The 26,137-nt window shown below is 37.6% G+C and overlaps 1 protein-coding gene across 1 annotated transcript in view; it reads right to left on the bottom strand.

Moving 5' to 3' along the window:
• Positions 1-25,640, bottom strand: part of LOC131396770 (zinc finger protein 383-like) — a 65,261-nt gene extending 39,621 nt beyond the window's left edge. Inside the window, 5 exon segments of the mRNA XM_058529156.1 lie at positions 8,138-9,338; positions 13,374-13,469; positions 13,782-13,908; positions 16,851-16,907; positions 25,250-25,640. Of these exon segments, the coding sequence (XP_058385139.1) occupies positions 8,138-9,338; positions 13,374-13,469; positions 13,782-13,908; positions 16,851-16,859 (1,433 nt within the window). The 5' untranslated portion in view covers positions 16,860-16,907; positions 25,250-25,640.
• Positions 25,641-26,137: the final 497 nt, after the last annotated feature.

The raw sequence follows: 26,137 nt of genomic DNA, 5'->3' as shown, positions 1-26,137 counted from the left end.
AATACATTTCTCTCAGCAATTAATAGAAAAAGGTGACCAAAAAATCAGCAAGGATTTAGAATATCTGAACCATGTGATTAACAAACTTGACCTGATTGACACATATAGAACACTGCATACAAGTGCACTTAGAACATTTTTAATACTGACCATATTGCTACACCATTAAGCGAATATAAAAAAAGTTTTCAAATTGAAACCATCCAGAGTATACTCTCTGGATACACAGTGGACTTAAGCTGGAAATCAATAACAAGAAGATGACTGGTAAATCTCAAATGTTTTTAGTTTAAACAATATAATTCTTTTAAAAAACCTTTGGATCTCCATAAAAGGAAAAAATGATAAATTGGACCCCATTAAAATTTGAAGTTTATGTTTTGAAAAGACATTATGAGGACAAAAATACAAGCTACAAACTTGAGAATACATTTGCAAACCACATATGTGACAAAGAACTTACATTTAGAATACATAAAGACCTCTCAAAACTCAACAGTAAAATAAACCAAACAATACAATTAGAAAATGTACAAAAGATATGAACAGATATTTCATTGAAAAGAATGTACAATGGCAACTAAGCACATAAAAAGACATCCAACACCATTAGCTGTTAGGGAAATGCAAATTAAAACCATAATGAGAAATTGCTGCACAACTATCAGAATGGCTAAAATAAAAAATAGTGACAACAGCAAATGGTGGTAAGGATGTGGAGAAGTGGATCACCCATGCATTGCTGATGGAAAAGTAATGTTAGAAAAGAAACAACAGGCCCAGAATGGAGTCACTTGTGCTAAGCCCCACCTCAGCAAACCAAGACTTAGTACCTAACCTAAGCACAGTTTCAGCTCCTCCCAGGAATGTAGTCTTAACTGGTCAGTGTGGAATTTTCTGGTCAGCACCAATGAGGTAATCTGCCACATAAACCCTTTCCATCCCCAGAGGAAGATGAGGTAATCTGCTCTTTCCTTATCCCTTCCCCCTTCTGTCTATAAAACCCTTCCATATTGTACAGCTCCTTGGAGCTCCTTTTTACTTGCTAGATGAGATGCTAGATGACTTGCTAGAATTGGGATGCCCAATTCATGAATTGTCAAATAAAGCCAATTAGATCCTCAAATTTACTCAGTTGAATTTTTTTTTTTAAACAGTAATATAGTATATCTACTCTTGAAAATAGTTGGCAGTTTTTTATAAAACTCAAAAAGCACTTACCATATGACCCAGCAATTGCACTCTTGTGCATTTATCCAAGAGAAATGAAAACTATGTTCACACAAAATCTGTACATGAATGTTTATATTAGCTTTATTCATTATAGCCAAAATTTGGAAATAATCCAAATGTCCTTAAATGAAAGAATAGTTTTAAAAATTGTGGTATATTCATGCCATAGAATACTACTCAACAATAAAAAGGAACAAACTGTTGGTACATGGAACAACTTGGATGGATTGTGAGGCAATTATGCTGAGCAAAAAAATAAAAAGCAAATCACAGAAGGTTATATGTGTATGATTTCATTTATATAACATTCTTGAAATTAAAAAAAATCATTGAAATGGTGAACAAATTAGTGGTTGCCAGGGCTTAAGGATGTGGGAAGGAGGAGGGGGGTGTGGGTATAAAGTGGTAGCATAGGGCCGGCCCGGTGGCTTAGCGGTTAGGTGGGCGAGCTCCGCTGCTGGCAGCCAGGGTTTGGATCCCGGGCGCGCACCGACGCACCGCTTCTCCGGCCATGCTGAGGCCGCGTCCCACATACAGCAACTAGAAGGAAGTGCAGCTGTGACATACAACTATCTACGGGGGCTTTGGGGGGAAAAAATAAATAAAATTATAAAAATAAATAAATAAATAAATAAAGTGGTAGCATAAGCTAGCCTTGTGGTGATTAAACAGTTTTGTACATTGTGGTGGTGGCTACATGAAACTTACACAGATGATAAAATTATATACATCTATTATATACATACAGAGAAATGAGTGCATGTAAAACTGGTGAAATCTGAATAAGTTCTGTGGTTTGTACTGATGTCAATTTCATGGTTTTGATATTGTACTATAGTTATGCAAAATATTACCATTGAGAGAAACTGAGTGAAGGGTACATGAGCTCTTCCTATACATTTATTTGCAACTTAATTTGAATCTATAATTATTTCAAAATAAAGAGTTTTTAAAAAACATAGATCAAAGAAAAATCTTACCACTGAATTTATAAATTTTTTTAACTAAATGATAAAATAAAACATAAGAGTAATGAGATGAGGCAAAGCTTATAGGGAAATTTATAGTCATAAATACATATATTAGAAAAGAAGAAATGGTGAAAATCAATGGCATAAGAATTCATCTCAAAAATTTTGAAAATTACAGCAAATTGAACCCAAAGATGAGTAAGAAAATAACAAAAATAGAAAAATAAATAAATAAAGTAGAAAATACCCACATAATAGAGAGCATCAAGAAAGCAAGAAGTCATTCTTTCAAAAGATTAATAAACCACTACAAAGACTAATGAAGTGGGGAAAAAAAGGCACAAATAACCAAGATCAGGAATATAATGTGCAATATAATGCAGATTTTAGAAAAAGTAAGATTATACTTATAGATCTGAAAGGATGTACAAGCAAGACTGTTGCCTGAACAAAGCAAGTTAGAGAAAACAATGCATAGCTTGGTGCCATTTAAAAATTTGAACAAAGACAAATCAGATATGTGTGTAATGTTGGTAAAAGCAAGGAGAAAGGTGTGAAAAGGTAAATAAGCTTTGTTGAAATTGTAGATAGGTCTGAAAGAATTGGGGTGGGGAGAAGGATATTTATATATCTTTTCATTGTTTACTAGTTGTGAAAGTATATTACTGTTGTAATTTTGGTAGAGGAATATAATAAAAGATATATTAAAAATATATACATGCAAGGAAAAAGAAAAATACTATTTCTGATAGCTCCTATTCAAATATTAAAATAGAAGTAGAAACAAAGCCAGTGCTGAAATTCCAGATACTTTTTCTGTCTTTCTAAAACTTTCCATTCTCAGAGATTTTTCTCCCTTGGAAAATAACTACTGATTTTCTCAAACGTTTTCAATGATGCAATTTAATGTATATAATTTTTAAAAACCTGTAAAAACCACCATAATTCAATGTTTAAAGAAAATCTCTCTCATAGGATCTGGCTGGAGGGGAAGTGATGGAGGAAGGCAAGATTTATGAGGTCTTTGGTGAGAGGCATTTCTTTCTGCAGAGCAGGACCGTCTTCCACAGACAAACTAGACTGTCTACAGGGCTTAACATTGGAGACATGCAAAAGCTCCTAACTCCAAATAGTTAGCTATCTATCCACAATCATCTCTTCAACTTCATCCTTTTATTTATGTATTTTAGTCAAGTAAATATTTCCTAAATGTATTTATTTCTCACAAATGTTAATAACAATTAGGAGGAAAATGGGTTTCATGGTCAAATTGCTTTGTGACATGCTGGAATATACCAGTTGAACTCTGTGGGGGGTTTGCTGTCTGTTTCTGGACTCTTTATTCTACTCCATTGACCTATTTGTCCACCCTTAGACAAACACCATGGTCTTTATTGCCTTATCATAGCTTTATGGCAAATCTTGAAATCAGATACTGAAAGTCCTCCAATTTGTTCTTTTTCATTACTGATTTTGGCTATTCTAGGTCTTTGGATTTCTATACAAATTTTAAAATAATTTTATCAATTTAAAAAAAAAGCATGCTAATATTTTGACTGGGATGGCATTGAATCTATAGATAAATTTGGGGAAAGTTTATTAAAGATATTGAGTTTTCCAATCCACAGCCATGGTATCTCCATTTATTTAGATCTTGTCTAACTTTTTTAGCAACGTTTTGTAGTTTTCCATAAAGATCTTTGATATCGTTTATTAAACTTATTCCTAAGTATTTTATGTTTTTGATACAATTATAAACTGTATTTTTGTTTCATTTTACAAGTGTATATTGCTAATATAAAGGTATACATTATGGTCAATTTATTTTTGATAAAAGTACCAAAGCAACTCAATGAAGAAGAAAGTCTTTTTTTAACAAAACGTGCTGGAAAAACTGAATATTTATGTGAGGGAAAAAAATGAATCTCAACCTACACTTCATACCATACACAAATATTAATTCTAGGTGAATCATATATCTAAAATTAAAAGCTTATCAAGCCTCTGGAAGAAAACAGGATTTTCTGTATATGTTTAATCACTGAGCTCTATTTAGTTCTGTGTTAAAAAAAATAATCTGTATGATGTTAGTTCTTTGACAGTTATTGAATCTTGTTTTAAGGCCCAACATGTGGTCTTAATGTTTCCTATATAATTGAAAAGCAGGTGTATTCTGTGGTTATTGTGAGTACCATTAAATAAATGTTTATTAGGTAAAGTTGGTGAATAGTATTGTTTAAGTCTTTTGCATTTGAGGCTCTTCCAGATTCTAATCCATCCAGAAAGTCCTAAGTATCATTTTAGGCACTACTAATTTCTCTTTATCTCTGTAAAGTCTCTTCATCTGTCGGGCCTACTCCTTCATCCATCCATATTCATACTCGTACCCATACCCACACCCATACCATCATGCATTGCACCCAGGTATGGAAAGTCAGAGCAACCTGTTCACCTATAAAGGGCTTATTTCTATCAGGAATTCAGTTCAAGGCTTTCTTGCCTTGATCCCTCTTAAATAGTCCCATAGGAAAGTATGATTTTTATCTTGTCAAGGCTATTCTTGCTATCATGGGAATGGTGGCCTTTCATATTCTTCTATATTCTAATTGCAATGAAAGTTGAAGTTCTGTGTTTGTTTTAATAACCTCCTTCCCATCTCCCACTACACCCTCATACTAAAATGCATGGCAGTGATTGGATTCATTGGTTAGGTTTTAAAGACTCTTCAAGTGAGAAGTAGACAGGGTATAAATGGATGAATGCAGTGATATTGCAGCAGGTAGGATAACTCTTAAGTTTATTGATAAAACATACCCCATTCTGCCAAATACTGCTAAGAAAAAACAAGGATGCATCTAGAAGTTATTGGGGCTTGATTAAGTATTTTCATTTTTAGTGCTTTAGTTATTTGAACTCTAGAAATTCCATATGAATTAACTTGTGTTGTACTCCAAGAATCCCTTGCTATCCAAATCTATTTGGTCCCTGAGTTCAGATACTAAGGAATACTATGCTACCTAAATCAATTTGATTTCCAAGCTTCAGAAAGTGAGTAGGAAGTTTGGATAAGGATTTATCAGAAATGTTTTGCTCCTAAATTCAGATTGTGACAAATATTCATTATCTTTCAACAGATTACTAGATTTGCTTTGCTACTGCATATTTTCATAACTGATTCTGGACATACTATCTTTTTGTGTTCTCCTAGCAAGTTTTAACATTAGGATTATGATAAATTCATAAAAATAGGTAACTTGCTCTCTTAGTCTTTGTCCTGGAAGAGTTCCTAAAACATTTCATAGATTTCACCTATAAATATATCTAGTTTGGTGTTTTCTTTAGTGTAGCTGTGTGACATTTAAAGTATTTTTTGGTCTAATTTTAAAATGTTCCTTTTGGAAGGGAGTCTATTAAGATTTGACACCTCTTCTTTAATCAATTCTGATGTCAAGTCAACTCAATTCCTTTATAAAAACCACACATTGTCCAGATTTTGTGTGGACAAAATTGTCCAGATTTTCAGATATATTACAAAAACGTCTATAGTACTAAATTTTAAGTTTTTAAATTGAGATAAAATTCACATACCATTATATTCACCCTTTTTAAATACACTGTTCAGTGGTTTTTAATATATTCACAAAGTTGTGCAACCTACACCACTAATCCCATAACATTTTCATGACCCAAAAAAGATATAGTTCCTTTAAATTTAAATATGTAGTCATTTCAGTTTCTTATTCACAATGCTGTTCATTTGTCATCCTTGCTTCCCCACCTGGGTCACTAAAGTTTGTCTACTTTTTTTGGTCAAATAGTCAAATTTTCTATTTTAAATCATTTACTTTTTTCTTTAACTTATTTCTGCATTTTATAACTAACAAGGCCTTTCTCTACTCATGTTTTAGATTTATTTTTGCTTGTTTTTAGCTCCTTGGGTTCTAATTTATTTTATTTATTACTGATCTTTCTAGTATTTTAACCTATGCATGCATATTGGGTTATAAAACTTCCAAGACAACTTTGACTGCCACTATAGGTTTTTCAATTGTGTTCTCATTTTCATTCACATTTAAATAATATGCATATTAAGGATGTAGTTCCTTAACCCATGTTGATTACAGGGGACACTGAATTAATATTCAGATAATTGATGGCTATCCCGTTGTTACTGTTTCCCCCGTTCTGGTCAAATAACATGGCCTGTATATTTTCTGTTTTGGGGGGAACTAATTACTAGGAAAAATATTCTCATCTCTGCCTGCTTTTTTGACAGCTGTGCTTTCAACTACCCATCATTATATCCACAGGGTTTCACTGGTATTAATCCTTGTGCAGCATAAAAGAAAAAGTCTGAATGAAGACTACCCACACATACTTTTTCTTTTCTTTTTCAAATTCCATGCTGAATGATGAGTGATAGAAAAAACTTTCCTAAAGACACTCATTTCTCTCTTTTCATTATGAATTCTTTCATTTAGACAAAGGTAAACAACATGACTAAAATCCTTTCCACAAATAATAATGAAGATAATTACAAAAATGTATCAATGATAACAGTTGACAACTTTACCAAACATTTACTATGTGATAGGAATAGTTCTAAGCAGTTTACATTTATTAATTCATTGAATCCTCACAACAAACCAATACATACAGTATGATTATACTTACTAATACATAGGAAATAAAATGCCACTAACATATATAAGTAAAAAGTAAAAAAAAAATATCTGGAAGGATAAGTAATACTTTGATAATAGTGGTTAATTACCTTTCTAGTATGAGATTGAGGTTAGGGTTGATGAAAAGAAACAAAACAGTTCACTAGGAGAAAGTGTGGATAATTTCAGCAATTAAAATAGATGTTTAAAAGAAAAAAACAAGGGGCCAGCCCAGTGGCGTAGCAGTTAAGTGCACGCGCTCCGCTGCAGCCGCCCGGGGTTTGGATCCTGGGTGGGCACCGATGCACCGCTTGTCAAGCCATGCTGTGGCAGTGTCCCATATAAAGTGGAGGAAGATGGGCAAGGATGTTAGCCCAGGGCCAGTCTTCCTCAGCAAAATAGAGGAGGATTGTGACAGATGTTAGCTCAGGGCTAATCTTCCTCACACAAAAAAAGAAAAAGAAAAAAAAAAGAAAAGAAAAAAACAAGCGTCCAAAGATAAACTTTGGGTTATATTAATCAGGGCAGATTTCATAACTGCAAACATTTAGATGCAACCATAGTATGAATAAGAGTCATTTAAAAAAGTACTCAATATAAGTCATTAAAAATAATAAAAATCTATATTTATCGAAATGGCCATCATATTTTGGTGTGATAAAAGCAGGTGAAGGTACAATATGTATACCATAACTACAATTTATTTAAGAACAAAGTCTGGTAGGATTTGCTCCACCAACTTGAGAGTAGTCATTTATAGCTGACATGATTACAATCTTGGCTTTTTAGTTTCCAGTTTTCTCATTTTCTGTTTTGTAAAAAGAAAATATAAATTTGTGAAATGAAACAAAAAGATTAACACTGACTTCAAAAACAAAGTTATAATTCTACAAGGAATTAAAAAATACAAGGTCACTCAATTTAAACAGTGTAATATTGGTGTAAGCACAAATATATGGATCACAGAAGAAAAGGTAGCCCTGAAACACAAGCAAATATACACAAGAATATAACATATCACCAAGAAGATAGAACAAAATAATGGGGAAGGAAAGAATTACTGAACAACTGCCATTAGTATAACATTGTGGGGAGGCAGGGGATGGGCAAATGTCAATTTTGAATTTGAATTCATAACTTAGAATGAAATACATTTGGATTAAAAACAAACTTAAAGTAAAATTAAGAAACAAAAAATAGTGAAAGCGAGTAACTATCAAACATGAACTTTTTTGTTTAAAATATTAGGAAGGTGACAAACACTTTAACTTTTATTATTCATCAGTATGAATTCCCTGATGACGAATGAGATCTGAGCCACTACCAAAGGCCTTCCCACATTCCTTACAGTTATAGGGCTTTTCACCAGTGTGAATTCTCAGATGTCGAGTAAGGTTTGAGCATTTATTAAAGGCCTTTCCACATTCATTACATTCATATGGTTTTTCATCTGTATGAATTCTCTGATGTTGAAAAAGTTGTGAGTTCTGAGTAAAGGCCTTCCCACATTCAAGACATTCAAAGGGTTTCTCACCAGCATGAATTCTTTGATGTTGACGAAGTTGTGAGCTCTGAGTAAAAGCCTTCCCACATTCCTTACAATCGTAGGGTTTCTCCCCAGTGTGAATTCTCTGATGATTGGTAAGTGCTGAGCCACTACTAAAGGCTTTGCCACACTCCTTGCACTCATAGGGTTTCTCACCAGTATGAATTCTCTGATGCTGAACAAGTTTTGAGCTCTGCGTAAAAGCTTTGCCACATTCCTTACATTCATAGGGTTTCTCACCCGTGTGAATTCTCACATGTTGAAAAAGTTGTGAGCTCTTAGTAAAGGCTTTCCCACATACTTTACATTCATAGGGTTTTTCACCAGTGTGAATTCTCTGATGGTCAATAAGATTTGAGCAATAACTAAAGGCCTTCCCACATTCTTTACATTCATAGGGTTTCTTACCAGTATGAATTCTCTGATGTTGAGAAAGGTATGAACTACAACTGAAGGCCTTTCCACATTCCTTACATTCAAAGGGTTTTTCACCAGTATGAATTTTCAGATGTCGAGTAACATGTGAGCCACAACTAAAGAATTTCCCACACTCCTTACATTCATAAGATTTTTCACCAATATGAATTTTCTGATGTTGAATAAATTGTGAATTCTGACTAAAGACCTTTCCACATTTCTTACATTCATAGGGTTTCTCTTCATTATTAATTATTTGATGTAGAGTAAAGAATGTCTGTTGAATAAATGTGGGCACGTATTCATGGGCGAATATTTCTTGACTGAAATGCCCATTTTGATATCCCAGTTGTCTTTCAAAGTGGCTTCCATATTCCAAAACATCTCTAAAATTGGAGTACTCAAGGCCATGCTTTGTAAGTCCCATTATCTCCCTCTGGCATGATTCTATTTCATAAACTTCCTTCTTTAGAGATAATAACTTGGTTTCACACATTGATTCCAGATCTGAAAGAAAATGAAATGGTAAATGTTCTGTTCCCTCCTTATTTGTGAAAAGTTAAATGTTTATAATAGAAATGGAAAAAGTAAAGTAAAAATGCTATCTGGTAGTAAAGGACATACAGTTCTCAAGTATATCTGTTTAATCCGAAAAAGGGACAAGAAATGCACAGAAATTAATGAGACATAACACAGGAAATGGAGGGAGGAGACTATGGAAATAGGAAACCACAATGATTCTCAAATATTGACGTGGATCAGAATCATCTGGGAAAGGTTGGTAAATATAAAATGCTTGTGCATATGAAAGATAACTAGTTACATATACATCTATATAAGCATGCATGCATTGTATGTAAGAAACAGAATGTTTCATCAGACTATATGTATTACAAAAAGTGGATGATTTTCTGACCTCCATTAAAGGTCTCCTGAAAGGAATAAACGCATAGAGAGGAAGATTCTTGGGTTCTGCAGTATAATAAAGAATAAATTTGGTCTTTGTTGTCGGTTCTTAACACAGAGCTTCAACAACTCTTGGAATTTCCTGAATGATAGTGGTGTTTTTGTTATGCTAATGAGGCGACTCATGATCTGTCCCTAGATAGATGGATGGATACTGGTCACAAGAAAGACCAAGTATGTGATTAGAGGATTGGGACTTGCAGCTACTTGACCTCTGGGGAAGAGAGAGGGGCCAGAGATTGGGTGGGCAATGACTTAATCAATCATGCCAATGTAACTAAACCCAATAAAAACTCTGGATACCAAAGCTCAGTGGAGCTTTCTGGTTGGTGAACACATTGATGTGCTGGGAAGGTGACACACTTTGACTCCACAAGGGGAGGGTGTGGAACTTCTGCATCTGGAAGCCTACTAGATCTTGCCCTAATATATATCCTTTATAGTAAAACTGCAATTATAAGTATAGAGCTTTCCTAAGTTCTATACTTAGGACTATACTTAGTGAGTCATTCTAGCAAATTATTGAACCTGCAGGGGTCACGGAAATGCTCAAATTTAAAACCAGTTGGTCAGAAGTGTGGGTGGTCTGAGAACCTCCTGAGACTTGCAGCTGGTGTCTGAAGTGAGGGCAGTTTGGTGTAAGACTTGGCTGTTAACCTTTGGGGTCTACTCTAACTCTGGGTAGTTAGTGTCAGAATTAAACTGCAGCACACCCAGTGGGATGGAAACAGAATGGTCTCCATAATAAAGGATATATTGGATGAAATTTGAAAGAGATTACAGACAGTCAGCCACATGAGGGAATAGCCTGAGATAAGTCTAAGATATTGAACAAATTGATGTGAGTGGCAGATAGGGAAGACTCAGTATGTTATGTGCTGGGAATTCAGCGAAAATACTGTTTGCCTTGGAATTGTGTGATGCTAATCTTAGGAGAAGAGAGAGACTTGCTCATGTACCACTGCAGTGACTGACAGGGGGGTAGTTAAAGTTTATAGCAGACAGAAAGAAAATACAACATAGTGCAAAATACTGCCATGGAGACATGACAGGATCCAGAAGCAGACTGGTGGGAGCTGAGTCCCAACTCTGACAGTTACTCATGCTATGTTCCTAGGCAATGATTTAACCTTTCTAAGTCCCCATTTCTTCACCTTAACTCATGATTACTGGGAGAGTAAGGAAAAATGTGTGTAAATGTCTTCAAGTAAGTGTTTAGTATTTGATAGCTATTATTATGAAAGGATTTCTTACCAAAAATGGGGATTTTAGGCAAATTAAATGGTTTGAAGACATCAAAATGGAGCCTAGTGGAACATCTCCAGCCAGAAACAGGGAATTCATTCCAGCATAATCTTTTTTCCCCTACCTCTATATAATCTTTCAGCAACTTTCATCTAGTTAAGCTCCTAAGTAATTTTTAAAAATGTCCTCTTCTATCTATCCTGCCAATGCCCTCTTCCAAACCAGAATCACCTCTTACTCAGACCACTGCGGTAGCCTCCTAACCTGGTCTCCCCACCAAGGACTCACACTCTTTAATGTTTTCAGGGACCAAAATGACATTTGGCCTGGCCTTGCACTGCTCAAAATCCAAACTCTTCATAATCACTGGCAAAGGCTGAGTGATGTGGTTCCTACCTGTCTCTCCAACCTCAACTCATACTCCACTCTCGCTTGCTCACCCGGCCCAGAAACACTGGCTTTCTTTCAGTTCTTCAAACACACCAAGCTTTCCCCTCCTAGAAGGGCCTTCACAGGTGTTTTACTTTCTGCCTGGAGTTTTCTTCTTTAATAACACATTAAATTGTAAGACCTAGCAGTGAGCCTAGTACTACAGTAATTCTGAAATAGTGATGAGCATAAATGATATTTCAATATGTCTACAATAACAGTGAAATGATACAAAAATATCTGTGATTTCCATTCATGTCAAAGTAGAACTCCTACTACTACTATGGTTTGCAGCATACACCATAATAGGAGAAAAGCTAAATTTCAATTAGAGGTTACCAATATAAAGATGCATTTTTTCTTCTCATCTAAGTTCATCTTAAGTTCCCTAAACTCTATCCAAAGGAATTCAAAATTAGCAACCTCTGAGTTAGAATGATCCTTTAAAAACATAATATCACTCCTCTGCTCAAATCATATCATTCAGAATAGAATGGCTTTACATCTCATTCAGACAACAATTCAAAGCCCATATAAAGGCCCACAGGACCCCAAATCATCTGCAGGCACCCCCTGCCTCCCAGCTGCACCTAGCACACAGACACACATACATCCTGCTGCTTCGCTGAGCTCCTTTCACACAATTCCCTTTGTTCCTTCTGCTCCAGCCACAATAGTAGAGCCAAAAAGCTCCCAACCCAGGAACTTACTTGTTCTGCCTGTTCCTTTTGCCTGAATCTCAGATATTTACATTACTTGTTCCCTCATTTCCTTCAGGTCTTGATTAAAATATCACCCCATCAGAGAGGCTTTCTCTAACCTCCCTTCACAGCACTTACCACACTCTGACATTACATATATATCTATTTTTTCTCTCTCACCTTCTAGAATACAGGCTCCAGCAGAGCAGAGCTTTGAATGTTTTGTTCAGTACTATAATCCCAGCCCCCGGGCCAATGGCTAGTATATAGTAGTGCTCAATAAGTGCTCTTCTGGTTCTCCTCCTCTATATCAAATCTCTTCTCCTCTGCCACCTCTTCCTTTCCGAAATAGGCACAGACCTTTTTGTTTTTCCTGACACTGTGTCTACAGATGGTGACTGCAATCAGTTGCAAGGCTCCCACTACTATTTCAGTGTGGATTAATTCCACTTCTACATAGCCCCTGACTTTCTGCTAAGCTCCCTGTGTGATACTCTTTTACTAGATTCTACTTTGTGAAAGTTATTTATGGATATATTTTAGCACCATTTTTTGACTCCGAGTTCTTTTTTTTTTTTTTAAAGATTTTATTTATTTATTTTTTCCCTCCAAAGCCCCAGTAGATTGTTGTATGTCATAGCTGCACATCCTTCTAGTTGCTGTATGTGGGACGCGGCCTCAGCATGGCCGGAGAAGCGGTGCGTCGGTGCGCACCCGGGATCCGAACCCGGGCCGCCAGCAGCGGAGCGCGCGCACTTAACCGCTAAGCCACGGGGCCGGCCCTGACTCCGAGTTCTTAATAGCTGACATAATTAGCCAACTGCAGCACCTGGCAGACTCTCTTGCACAAATTAGGAAGTCAAAAAATGTTGGATAAAGGGAAAATGCACAACCAACTGATAAAAAAAAAAAGTCACTGGCAGGCAGCTACAACAAAGACCAGTACTTGGAGGGGAGGGGCAGTACAGACACACACACACAAATATATTATTTTGAGAATGGTAATAGAACACATTTAGATGAGTCTAAGGGGAAGAGAAGTTAGCAAGGAACTGAATCTAAAATATAAGTAAAAGAGTTTTCTTTGCAGGAGAAGTGAAGGGCACCTTCTACTTGAAATTAAGAGGGGTGTCAGAGAAGAGTAGTAGAAAGAGTAGTAGGCAAGGGAAGGAATGAAACAGGTCATCTGTAAGCTCCTCACCTGAACACAGGCCTCTTGTCAGCTCTCTGCCAACCATCCAGGGCTCTTTCCCTTGTTCCAATAAGGAGATCACTTGAGGCTTAGGAATATAAAATCCTGCTCACAAGAAAAGACATGGAACATAGTTATGCTGTGGGTAAATCAGATGCAGAAATAAGATCCAGTGCCTTGATGATCAAAGAAGAGAAGCCACTACAGGAACAGCCAAAGAAAGAAGATGAAGCTTCAGCCATAGCCAATTGGAGCTGCCCATTTCCCGCTCTTCTTTTTCATTTCAGCTCAAACCATTTATTTGGGAATAGGGAGCAGAAATTTAGCTGGTAACTTGAAAAGCAGCTGAGAAATTCACTGTGGAAGAAACAGACATTCCAGAGGAGAACTCTAAATTACTGGTATAGATGCCCTTACCCACTGACACCAGATTGCTATAGTTCTCCAACATCACGTCTCTGTACAAGTCCCTCTGAGCAGGGTCCAGGCATTCCCACTCCTCCTGAGAGAAGTCCACAGATACATCACTGAACATCACTGATCCCTGAAACAATAAACACATGTATTACTTGTATAATAAAAGAAATACTCTAGAGACTATTGTGCTTATATTGTGGGGTAAAGCAAACGAACAATTATATTGGTGTCACTGAGAACCAGAATCTTTGGATCTCAGAAACAGATGCAAGAGTAATCAGTTTATTTTATATTTAAAAAACAAACAAACGAATTCCCGACTCAATCCATTGAAAAGGCCTAGAAACAATAATTAACCCAGTAGCAATGAACATCCCTAGGGTCTAGAGTGTAGTCTCTAAGTACCATATTCAAATAAAAGGAACCAAGGTTCTTTGGGGAAAGAGAAGATCTCAGGATTGAGTTGGAAATGCACAGGATGAGTCTGAACATTCTGTTATATCAGAAAGCAAGAGAGCTATCAAAAACTATTAGCATCACATTAAAAGGACTCAGGAGCCAACTTGAAGAGCCTCCTACTGGCCAAAAATGGTATAATTTGAGGATCAAGTGTGATAGGCTGATCAGTTAAAAAATGTTTAAATCCATGAGCTCATAACAATAACGAATAAAAAATTACCGGTCACCTTTGTAGGATTCTAAGAAACCAATTCATTTTTTTAAAAACTGGTAAATAAAGGGAAAAAATCAAACATTTGTCCCTATACGAACTGTCCTTCAGGGTAATCAAACAGTTGATGAGAAGTTTTACTTTACAGATACTATTCCACTGAATCTATGAAGAAGGAATGACAGAATTAAAATACCATTTTGCAACCTCTAATGAATTAATGAATCTAGACAATAATTGTCAATGGTGGCTAACATTACAAAAAGAAAGAGAATTGGATATAATGTGCCTCCTAATGGAATCACACATCACCACCTATGAAATATTCTTGACAAAAAAATCCCAACTGAATCTGATGAAGCTTCTAGACCTAACTACCAACTTTCAGGAAACACTTAAATGATACCACAAAGATGCAATCAGCAAAATCCAAAGAGTGGACAAATGAATCAGATTTTTTTTTCTTTTCTAACAAAAAATACTGCACAGAAAGAAAAGAGATGGAAGGCGTAAGAGACTCGAGAGACATATCAACCAAGTGCAGTACACAATCCTTATTTGGATTCTAATTCAAATAAATGATTTAAACAATTAGACAATTATGGAAATCTGAACACTGGATACTGATGATATCAACAAATTATTTTTAACTTTTTTAGATGCAGTAATGATGTAATGGTTTTTAAAAAATAATCCTTATCTTTTAGAGATACATACCAATTTGTATGTGCTTCAAAATAATCCTGTGTGGGAATGAGGGTGGGGGGTGTGCATGGAAGAACTAGGTAGCAGTACAGATGAAACAAGACTGACTCTGAGCTGATAATTACTGAAGCTGAATGGTGAGTATATGATAGTTCATAAGACCACTCTGCTTTTCTGTGTCTCCAATTTATTATAATAAAGCTTTTTTAAAGGGAGGTGGTAGAGAACAGTTGCAACAGAATATTTGCAAGGTCCTAATCATGTGTATAGCATTGATTTAAATAAACAAAACTGTGATATAACTCTGTTGTGGGGAAAGGAAGTAGAGAGTGTGACATAGCAAATCTAAATTCACATACACCTTGGGTCGGCCCCGTGGCTTGGTGCGCGTGCTCCGCTGCTGGCGGCCCGGGTTCGGATCCCGGGTGCGCACTGATGCACCGCTTCTCTGGCCATGCTGAGGCCACGTCCCACGTACAGCAACTAGAGGGATGTGCATCTATGACATACAACTATCTACTGGGGCTTTGGGGCAAAAAATAAATAAATAAATAAAAATTTAAATCCACATACACCTTGCAAAGAAATAACTAGAAAATGTCTAAAAATTGATTAATCAAGAAATAGCAATATAGGAATACTAATTAAAAATATGGATAAATGCCACTGGAACCAGCTAAAACAGATGAGAGTGTCTGCCTTTAGGGAGTAGGATGAAGTAGTGGGTCAGGACCTTGTTCTTAATACTCCTTGAATTTTTCACATGTAAAATTTTTCAAATACATTTTAAAACAGCAATATCTCTGAAACAGCATATAATTTAAGTTTCTCATAAATTCTGGTTCACTCTTATAACTTACCGTTATAAGAATAATTTCCTATTAGTACAAATTCTTTAACAATTATTTCTCTGATGACAGAATTTTCTACAATATAGATATTACCAGGCAAGATTTAGAAAGTTTCTCTGATCTCTTATAGTATGATCTCAACAATTTATGAATTGGCTGAACTCACTGCAATCATCCATCATCCCTATCCTTATTTCTGAGATAAAGAAAACTGGTGATTCATACAGAAATTCCTCATGACCCACACTTCCTGTTCTACTTCAGATTGGACTTCTCTCATGGATGCCCCAACAGGTGCAGAGATCTGTCTGTGTCAGCTACCAACCCCACTATCCTCCAAGCCTCATAAACCAGAAGATCTTGCAACGATCTAACATTTGGAGCTACCAACACTGCCTCCCATCCTATCTTACTGGAGAATGCTGATCTGTAAAGATAAACCTGGCTTTTCCCAGTTTTGTTCCCAGCCAAGCAACTCATACTTCAAACTCATCAAATCACTGTCCAGACAAGACAAGTTCATTCTACAAATCTACTCGTTTCCTTTAAGGGAATGCATTTCCTGTCCATCATAGTCCCTGGGAGAGGGCTGAGAAAAGAGATGCTCAATTATTTACTGAATGAAAATATTAATGCTGGGTCAAAAGAAGAGGGGCACTTAGGAATGGTATAGGATTGTCTGGCTGGAATGAGAAGAAATGGGGACCAGGACCCTGAAGGAGAACCCATCTAGCCAGAACTGTCAGGAGAAGGAAAGCAAATGCTTGCATGCCCTTTTAAATAACTGTTTTATTTCTTAAAAAGAACTCAATGTCAGGAAAGTAAGAAAAAGCACCAACTCACCTGGGCCATGGCTTTCAGTTTTGCAGGGGATGATCAGTCCTCCTCCGAGCTGTTCTCCTGAAAAAGGATAGTGTTCTGAGAAGGCAGGCCTTGGGAAGCAAAGAAACACTCTAGAAACACACTGACCTTACAGATCTCGGACTGACTAGGTAAAACCACCTCCACTTCCCTTGGTCTTATGATATAACTCTAGTTAGTGGGAGTATGGAATAAATTGTACTCCTTCCTCAACTCTAAAAACGCTAGGCTTTAGCTACAGCAAGATGGACCCTGGCTAGTGGATCCAAAGGAATAGACTGAAATTCTCTCCCTTTCACCCAAGCAACCCAGGTTCCTGCCTCAGCCAAGTGATTCAGGCCAGATCTTGCCCCACCTCAGTGACATTGTTGCTCTGAACCCAAGACAGAGCTGCCACGACCTGCCCTGAGCAGATCCCTTCTCTGCTGTCCTCAAGTCCCCAAGCAGTGCCCTTTGGCCAGGAACACAGCTCTGATCAGAAGGACTAAAGACTTCCCTAATCAAGTCTTCTCACTTCCCAAGCCCAAGAAAGTCAGTCAGCTTCTCCCACCATACAACCACACCCACACAGACACACTCCTCATTCTTATGTTCTAGCTGTTTCGTGAAAATAAATAAATAAACTTTGTTTATGTGTTTATGCCATGCAAAATAGCCTAAATGTCAGCTTTTCCAGCTTTTGGGTAAGATCTTTCTTACCTATATATATTTATATAAATTTCTCCTTTTTCTACAACTTTAATGCTTTCATTTGTTACACTTAAATCTTTAATCAATTATTTTATTTTGATATAAGATTATTTGATAAAAGACTATGGTATAAGATTATAAATTATAATTTTATTTCAGTATAAGATGTGAGTTAGGAATCCTACTTAATTTTTCCCCCAGAGGGGGCTACCCAGGTGTATTAAAGTCACATGTGAATAATAAAATATTTCATGGGACTTAAAATACACCATTATTTTATATGCCACTAAGAAAGTAAGAAACTATGTAGATATAACCTGACTTCAGATATGTTGACATGAGAGAGAGAAAAAAAAGTGAGCTTTAGAACAGATAACTATGGAATATATTTTCCCTACTGATTTAAATGCTGCAATTATCATAGATGATACATGGTTGTATTTATTTGCGGTTCTATTTTGGTTCAGTAATCCATTTATTCTTTTGCCAGCATCACATTCTCTACTTATTATAATTTAAGAATATGTTTTAATGTCTTAATAAAAGACCCCTCCACTACATACCTATTAGAATGGCCAAAATCCAGAAGAGTGACAACACCAAATGCTGGCGAGGAGCAACAGAACTCACTCATTGCTGGTGGGAATGCAAAATGGTACAGCTACCACTTTGGGAGACAGTTTGGCAGTTTCTTACAAAACATACTCTTATTATGTGATCCAGCAATTGAGCTCCTCAGTATTTAATCAAAGGAGTTGAAAAATTACGTCACACAAAAACTTGTGCACAGAAGTTTATAGAAGCTTTATTCATGATTGCCAAAACTTGGGAAAAAACCAAGATATCCCTCAGTAGGTGAACAGTTAAATAAACTGTGGTACATCTAGACAATGGAATATTATTCAGTGATAAAAAGAAAGGAGCTATGGAGCCATGAAAAGACATAATACTAAGTGAAAGAAGCCAACATGAAGAGCTATATACTGTATGATTCCAACTATATGCCATTCTGGAAAAGGCAAAAATGTGGAGACAGTAAAAAGAACAATGGTTTTCAGGAGTTAAGGAGGGAAAGAGGAAGGCGAAGCACAGAGGATTTTTAGGGCAGTGAAACTACTCTGGATGATACTATAATAATGGATGCATGTCATTATACATTGTCCAAACCCACAGACTGTACAACATCAAGAGTGAACCCTAATGTAAACTATTGACTTTGGGTGATAACGATGTGTCGATGTAGGTTCATTAATGGTACCGAAGGTACCACCCTGGTGGGGCATGTTGACAACATGCTATGCATGTGTGGCAGCAAGAGGTGTATGGGAAATCTCTGTACCTTCCTCTCCAGTTTGCTGTAAGCCTAAAACTGCTCTAAAAAAATAAAGTCTTCTTTTTAAAAAGTTCTGGCTCTGAAGCTTGTCTAGATTCAAAAAAATAAATAACCCATTATTACTCATCTTTTTCAAAAGTTTCCATATGAACAAGATCAGTTAAAATATTGTCCTGGTATTTTTCCTGGGACTGCATAAAATGAACAGATTAATTTACGGAGTTCTGACATCTTTATGATGCTGAGTCTTGCTTTCCTAGAATACCTTTCCTAGAATAGAATACCTTTCTACTTATTCAAGTCAATGTTTTGTCCTTTAGGAACATTTAAAAGTTTTCTTCATACATATCATGCACATTTCTTATTCAGATCATTCCTAGGTATCTTATACTATTTTTTGTGGCTGTTATTAAATGAGGTCTTTTCCCAATGTATCTTCCATCTGTTTTATTTTGTTTTTAATATACAAAGTTCTACTCATTTCTGCATGTTGAGACTTTGTACCTTTTTGAATTTTATTATTTGCACTAGTTTTCAGCATATAACAAGATGTTAAAATATGCCTCTCTCATTCTCAGTTTAGGAAAAGTCCTAGAGAAGGAGAGCCAGACAACAGGGAACACGAAACGCTGCATTCCACAGTGAAAACCTTGGCCATCTTACGTATTGTGCAAAACAAGCTGGCTGGAAACTGATTTTGTGCCCTTGGTTCAATTCAACTTCTATTCCAGAGGTATTTTAGAGATTAGAGAGTGTACGAGAGAAGGCTCTCTTTGCAAGAAAGACCTATTTTTGGATAGTGTTGGTGTGCTCTATATTCGTACCTCATAAGGAACAGAGGGGACCCCAGTGCTACCAGGGTTGCAAGTGGAATGTATGAGAGTTCTTAGGAAAACTTTCTCTGTGTTCTCAGAGTTTAGAAGACACAAAGACTGGGGCTTACTTCCCTCCTGGGACTAGATATGGACCCCACAATAGGAGCCAGCCTGGGTCTGGGTTTATTCCAAGCCTACCAGTAGGGGACCTTGACCTCTGGAGAAGGGCTCCATGGAGGACCTACGCCCAAAGGCTGAATGTAGGAACTATAAGCAGCTAACTGGGGTAGAGCCATTGTCCTCTCCTCAGAAAGTCAGACATGAACATGCCCCAAAGCAAGAGAGAACCAGTGTCAACACAAGATTTTTCTTGTCCCTTATTCCCTTTTCCTTTCCCTGCTCCTAACTTCAGGGAGTTAAGAATACCTGGGACGGAGGAGAAGTTCAGGAAAAGGAAAGAGAGGAGCAATCATCAAGGCTTTCTCACTGCAAGCTTCTAGCTCAAGGAGCCAGGAGTTTAAACTTTAAAAAAGTTTATGGTATTGATTAGTACAGTGAAATAGACACTGTGAAGACAAGAGGAAAGAAAAGAACAGAAAAGAAAAGAAAGTTCCTGGATAATAGCTGACTCCATGTCTTAGAACGGAAAAAAAAATTTTGGTTAGATCTGGAACCTTCTGCCGTGGCCAAAGGCTATTTTCAAAAATAACAGGTTCTGCGCTGAAAGGACTTCTTTTAAGAATCTCCTAAAAAGGGCTCTCATTGGCCAAGTAATGAAAGTTTATGCAACAATATACTATGAACACGTCTCCTACCACTTCTCCTTGTACTATGAGGGAGGCTACGACAACCATCAGTTAATTAAAACACTGGAAAATGCTCTAAGTCCACAATGACATGTGAGAGAAAATCACGGAGTGCACAAAAGAAGGTAAATGAAAATAGGTTTTCCCTTGCCATAATCAGTGAGTGATTATATGTTTTTTCTTCGTCTTTATATATGGTATAAGGTGCTTGTTTCCATCTGTACAATCTGAAAAGTATAAACTCAGAGAACTTTAAAAAAGCCAGTTAGCCTCAGAAAAAGGAAAACCTGTACTCAAACCAGGAAGGACCCACACACCTGTGGCCTCACATAGTAACCCAAGACAAGAACTATTCCACAGTTAGTCAGCCCCAGTGGATACACACAAATCTAAGGAGAAACAGGGTATGATAAACTGATAAGCCAAATGTCCCAAAGAGCTCATTGCATACTCAACCTATTATCACCTAGGAAATGAACATTTTATTAACAGTATTAAACTCTTAATAATTATACAGTAACATTAATAGGGAGATATGTTTTTAAAGAAACACGACTAGCCCAGGTCAATATCTTCATGACAGGACGATGAGTTGTAATGACATTGCAGTCCATGCAAACTTAAAGCACACATCATGTCCAATAAAGAAACTGAGTTACAAAAATAAAAATCTATATTAAAAACAGAAATCTACACGTTTGATGAAGTATAAAACGGGACTCACAGTGTCATGATCACTGGCTCAGGTTCTAATGATCTTATATTGTGCAACCAAGTCCCAGGTACCAACCAAGAATTGAGAACTCAGCCTTAAAGCTATTCTGTTTGTTTTCTCCTATCTGATTTGGTAATTTGTGTTCTATCTGCTTTTTTTCTTTAAGTTTTGCTAGAGGTTTATCAATTTTATTAATTACAAAAAATAAACTTTTGGCTTTGTTAATTTTCTCTATGGTCCATTCATTTTATATTTCAAAATACATAAGTTTATATTTGAGCTCTTGTTATTTCCTATTTTTTGGTTTCTTTGGGTTTAATTTAGTATACTTTTCCTTAACTTCTTGAAATGAATACATAGATCATTAATTTTTCAACATTCTCCTTTACTAGCATATGCATTGATGGCTACATATTTTCCTCAGGTTCAGCTTTAGTAACACTCCACATTTTGATATGTTATATTTTCATTATCATTCAGTTCGAACTATTTTAAATTTCCATTGTAAAATCTTTTTTGATTCACCAGTTATTTATAAACACATTGCTTAAATCCCAAACATTGGGATATTTCTAATTATCTTTTTTGTTATGGACTTCTAGCTGAATTCCATTGTGGTGAGAAAACATACAGTATTATTTCAATCCTTTGAAATTTACTGAGATTCCCTTTATGGTCCAGCACATGATCAATTTGGATAAATGTCTCACATGCATCTGAAAATAATATATACCGTAGTTGTAGGGCACACTCTTTTACGTATGTCAATTAGGCCAAGTTTGTCAATCACATTGTTCAAATATTATATAGCTTTACTGAGTTTATATTGATTGTTCTATCAGCTATTGAGAAAAGTGCTAAAAATCCCCCACTATGAATTGTGATTTGTCTACTACCTCTTTTAGTTCTGTCAAATATATCTGAAATCATTTTATGAAGATATATACACTCAGAACTATAATATCTTACTAATGGACTAACCTTTTTATTATGAACTATTGTTCTTTATGTCTAGTAGAGCTTCTTGTCCTAAAGTCTATTCTCATACAATGAAGTCAGGAGTGTAAATTCACACAACCATTTAGGAAAACTGTCAGTATATATTAAAGCTGAATACATGCATAACCTATGATGCAGAAATTTCACTCCTAGGGATATACCCAACAGAAATGCATTCATATGTGCACCAAAAAACACATACAAGAAGGTTCATAGCAGCTTTGTTCATAATAGCCTTAATCTGAAAACAACTCAAATACCAATCAATAATGCAATGGATAAATAATTTGTGGGTTTGTTCATACAACGGAATTTTAAACAACAATAATAAATGACGTACAACTATGGGAAGCAACATGGATGACCCTCACATATTCATACTACATAATATTATTCCATAGTACATTCATATTACATGTGAAATGTAAAGTTGGCAAAAGAAGCCAAGCACAAAAGAGGAGATACTGTGTGATTCTATTATATAAAATTCACGAACAGGTAAAATTAATGTATTGCTATAGAAGACAGAATAAAGGTTATCTCTGGGAGAGGTGGGGAGTGAGTTGGATGCAACAAGAACCTGGCTTCTGGAATGCTGGTAATGTTCTATTTCCTGATCTGATTGGAGTTCTGGTTAAATGAATATGCTCATTTTGTAAAATTCATCAAGTCATATACTTTGATTCCAGTACTTTTTGGAATGTTTAAAACTACATGATGTATTAGCAGATTCATCAAAAATTAAAATACCAAGTGACCAAGTATTAGAGAGAAGACAGGATGACTATGTTTACAAACTGCTGGTAGGAATTTAACTGGAATTGAAGGAACTGAAAATCAGTTCGGCATTATCTAGGGAAATCTGAAGATACACACATATCCTAGGGCCCAGCAATTCCATTTATATATTTATACACTAGGAAAGTATGCATATGTGCCAACAGGGTACTTATAAAAATACGTTTAGAGCAGCCCTTTCAAAGGAGCCAAAAATTGGTAACAGCCAATGTCTAAACTACAGCTACATATAACAACTAACAACAAGCATGAGACTAAGAAATGTAATATTGTGTAAGAAAAGCGAGACTCAAAACACTACACAGTATAATTTCATTTCTATCAAGTTAAAAAGGCAAACCTAAACTATATTATTTAGGGACGTGTAGATATGTGGTAAACTTTTTTTTTAAAAAACCAACAAGAAAATAATTATCACCAAAGTCAGGATAGGGGTTAACTAAAGAGGTGAAGAGGATAGGTTTAACAGGGGCTTCTGGAGTGCTGACTAACAGGGGCTTCTGGAGTGCTGAGCCAAGTTTTTGTTATATAGAGCTTCCCTTTATAATTACTTCTTAAACTATATGTCTGTATTTTAAGCACTTCTGTGTATATATGTAATATTCAGGAATTAAAAAAAAAAAAACTGGGGCCGCCCCCTGGTGTAGCAGTTAAGTGCGCGCGCTCCGCTGCTGGCGCCCCAGGTTCGGATCCCGGGCGCGCACCCACGCACCACTTGTCAGGCCATGCTGTGGTGGCATCCCACATAAAGTGGAGGAAGATGGGCACGGATATTAGCTCAGGGCCAGTCTTCCTCAGCAAAAAACGAGGAGGATTGGCACGGATGTTAGCTCAGGGCTGATCTTCCTCACACACACAAAAAAGAAAAAACTGTTAATAGTTTTTTCTACAAACTACAAATAATTTTTAGTGAAAAAATAAGATATGAAATGATAAATGCTGTTTAAGATTCCAATTTTGAAATAATGCATACTATATGTGCATGGAAGGAAACAGATCAAAATACTGACAGTGGTTATGTCTGGGTGGTAGGAGCTTACTTTTGCTCTTTGTAACTTCCTCTTTTCCAAATTCTTTAAAATAATCCTTGTGTGTGTGTGTGTGCAGGTGTGTTTAAAAAGAAGCAAATACAGGACACAGGCTAAACTGAGCTATTTTCTAAATTAACATGAGAACGTTATGTAGAAGGAAATGAGGGAGAATACTGGGATCTAGGTGTCCACCCCCAGGGTTTCTCATCATTTTCTTGAATGGAAATGTGTAGGAACCAGATGACTTGATGAGTCTATTTTAAACAAGACCATCCAGGAGAAGGAAAGCAAAAAGGAAACCCCAGCGCACCTTGTATTTGGCTTGGTCAACAGCCATTCCTCTGGGGACCTCTCTGAGAAGAGCAGAGCTGAGGAAGGGGAAAGGAATCATGGGATGTCAGGCCTTTCCTGCAGCCCATACTGACCAGAGGTAGCTCTGCACCCACACCTACCACCCATAGAGAGGAGGGATGGAGAGAGGTCAGAGGCGTCTAGGCTGTCCTGAGCATTCCTGGCGTCAGAAGGGAAGAAGTCTCTGCTGTCAGCGACCAAAATCAGTCCTGATTTCACTATCAACCACTGGGACACACCCACTGTCACCCTGGCACAATTACAGGCACCCTCCAACCGCACACACAGCGCCACAAAAAAAGTTACATGATCACACTCACTCATCTTCACACAGTCACATACATCCAGTACTTAGTGCTGCTAACATTCATACAACCACGATCCCACACAGGCAGCCCTCAGATAACACAGTGATAGCCGCCTAATCACAGATTCTCTACACCTCCCCGCCACACACTATGTCACACAAAGTTATACGTACCCACACAATCACGGTCCCACCACGGGGACACAGTCACACCTACACACACAGCGCCGCGAATTACCACAATCACACACCTGGAGAGAGAATATCCACAGTCACACCTGCACAAAGAGCTCTGCGCATGGTCACAGTCACAATGACACACCCACCACAGGGACATACAATCACACCTGCACACACAGCGCCGCAGTCACGTAAGGTCACAATCGCACACATGGAATCCCACATCTCTTGCCCTCTCCCCCAGCCCAGCCACATCACACAGGCCCGAGACTCTGGACCCGCCCGGACGGTCCCTTCAGACTCTCAGGGACGGACCTGCGGAGGCTACTCGAGCCCACAAGACCTAGGCCGCTCACCTTGCACTGCCCCTTCCCGGGAGGCCGAGGATCCCGCAGGCAAGCGAAGCGGCGGCCCTGTTCCCGCGGGAGTCTCTGGGAAATGTAGTCTGGAGCAGGATCTGCTCGGACAAGATGGCGCCTGGCCCGCCTGTCTCCTGCCAGCGCGCAGCCTGGGCCAAGCCCACACCCCTGCTCGCCTCTCCGAATCGCTGCCAGGAGTCTTCGAGATCCAGACGCAGGCTCGGAGTGAGGCTCCCACACGAGGCGGGCCCATATTCGGGAGACAAGCATCCTCCTTGGACCCAGCTAATCCCAAGGAGCCATATGTTCCCTGAGAAATAGAAAAAGGTCGTCAGGTTCGCGCCAGAAGTTGATTAGAGCCGCAGGAACTTCTGGGAAATGTAGTCTAGCACTGGAAGGGGCGCGGTGACAGCCCAAGTAGAAGACTGTCTTAGTTAACTTTCTGCATGAGCTTGTCCACAGTGAAGAGCGGCGCGGAGCCGCGCCCAAGACTCTTCTAGGAGCTGTAGCCCACTCGGTGAATACTCGGGACTGACTCACTAAATCGCAATTTTTGCCTTCGTCAGTGGATGAGCGTGGCGGGGGACCTGCGTTGCTCAGTGAGCGGAAGCCTGGGAGTCTCAGACCTGAACCGCACCAGGGAAACTGAAGGAGAGTAATCCAGGAGCCCAGCATGAGGCTGTTGGGGGCGGGTTGTCCGGAGCGTCAAGCAGTGTGTGTGCTGGGGATGGTGGTGGTGACTCTGAAGATGGCCCTAGTGTGTGTAAGGCCATAGGTGAAACTGGATGAGTTACCTCATTTTCTTCATCTGGAAAATAATGATATGTTCTTCAACCAGCAGTTTTACTTGACTATTGGAGAAGCAAAAAGCAAACCAGTTCGTCT

The sequence above is a fragment of the Diceros bicornis genome, chromosome 34 (assembly GCF_020826845.1).
Source record: "Diceros bicornis minor isolate mBicDic1 chromosome 34, mDicBic1.mat.cur, whole genome shotgun sequence".
Taxonomy (NCBI): domain Eukaryota; kingdom Metazoa; phylum Chordata; class Mammalia; order Perissodactyla; family Rhinocerotidae; genus Diceros; species Diceros bicornis.
This window is presented reverse-complemented; position numbering and strand designations above follow the sequence as displayed.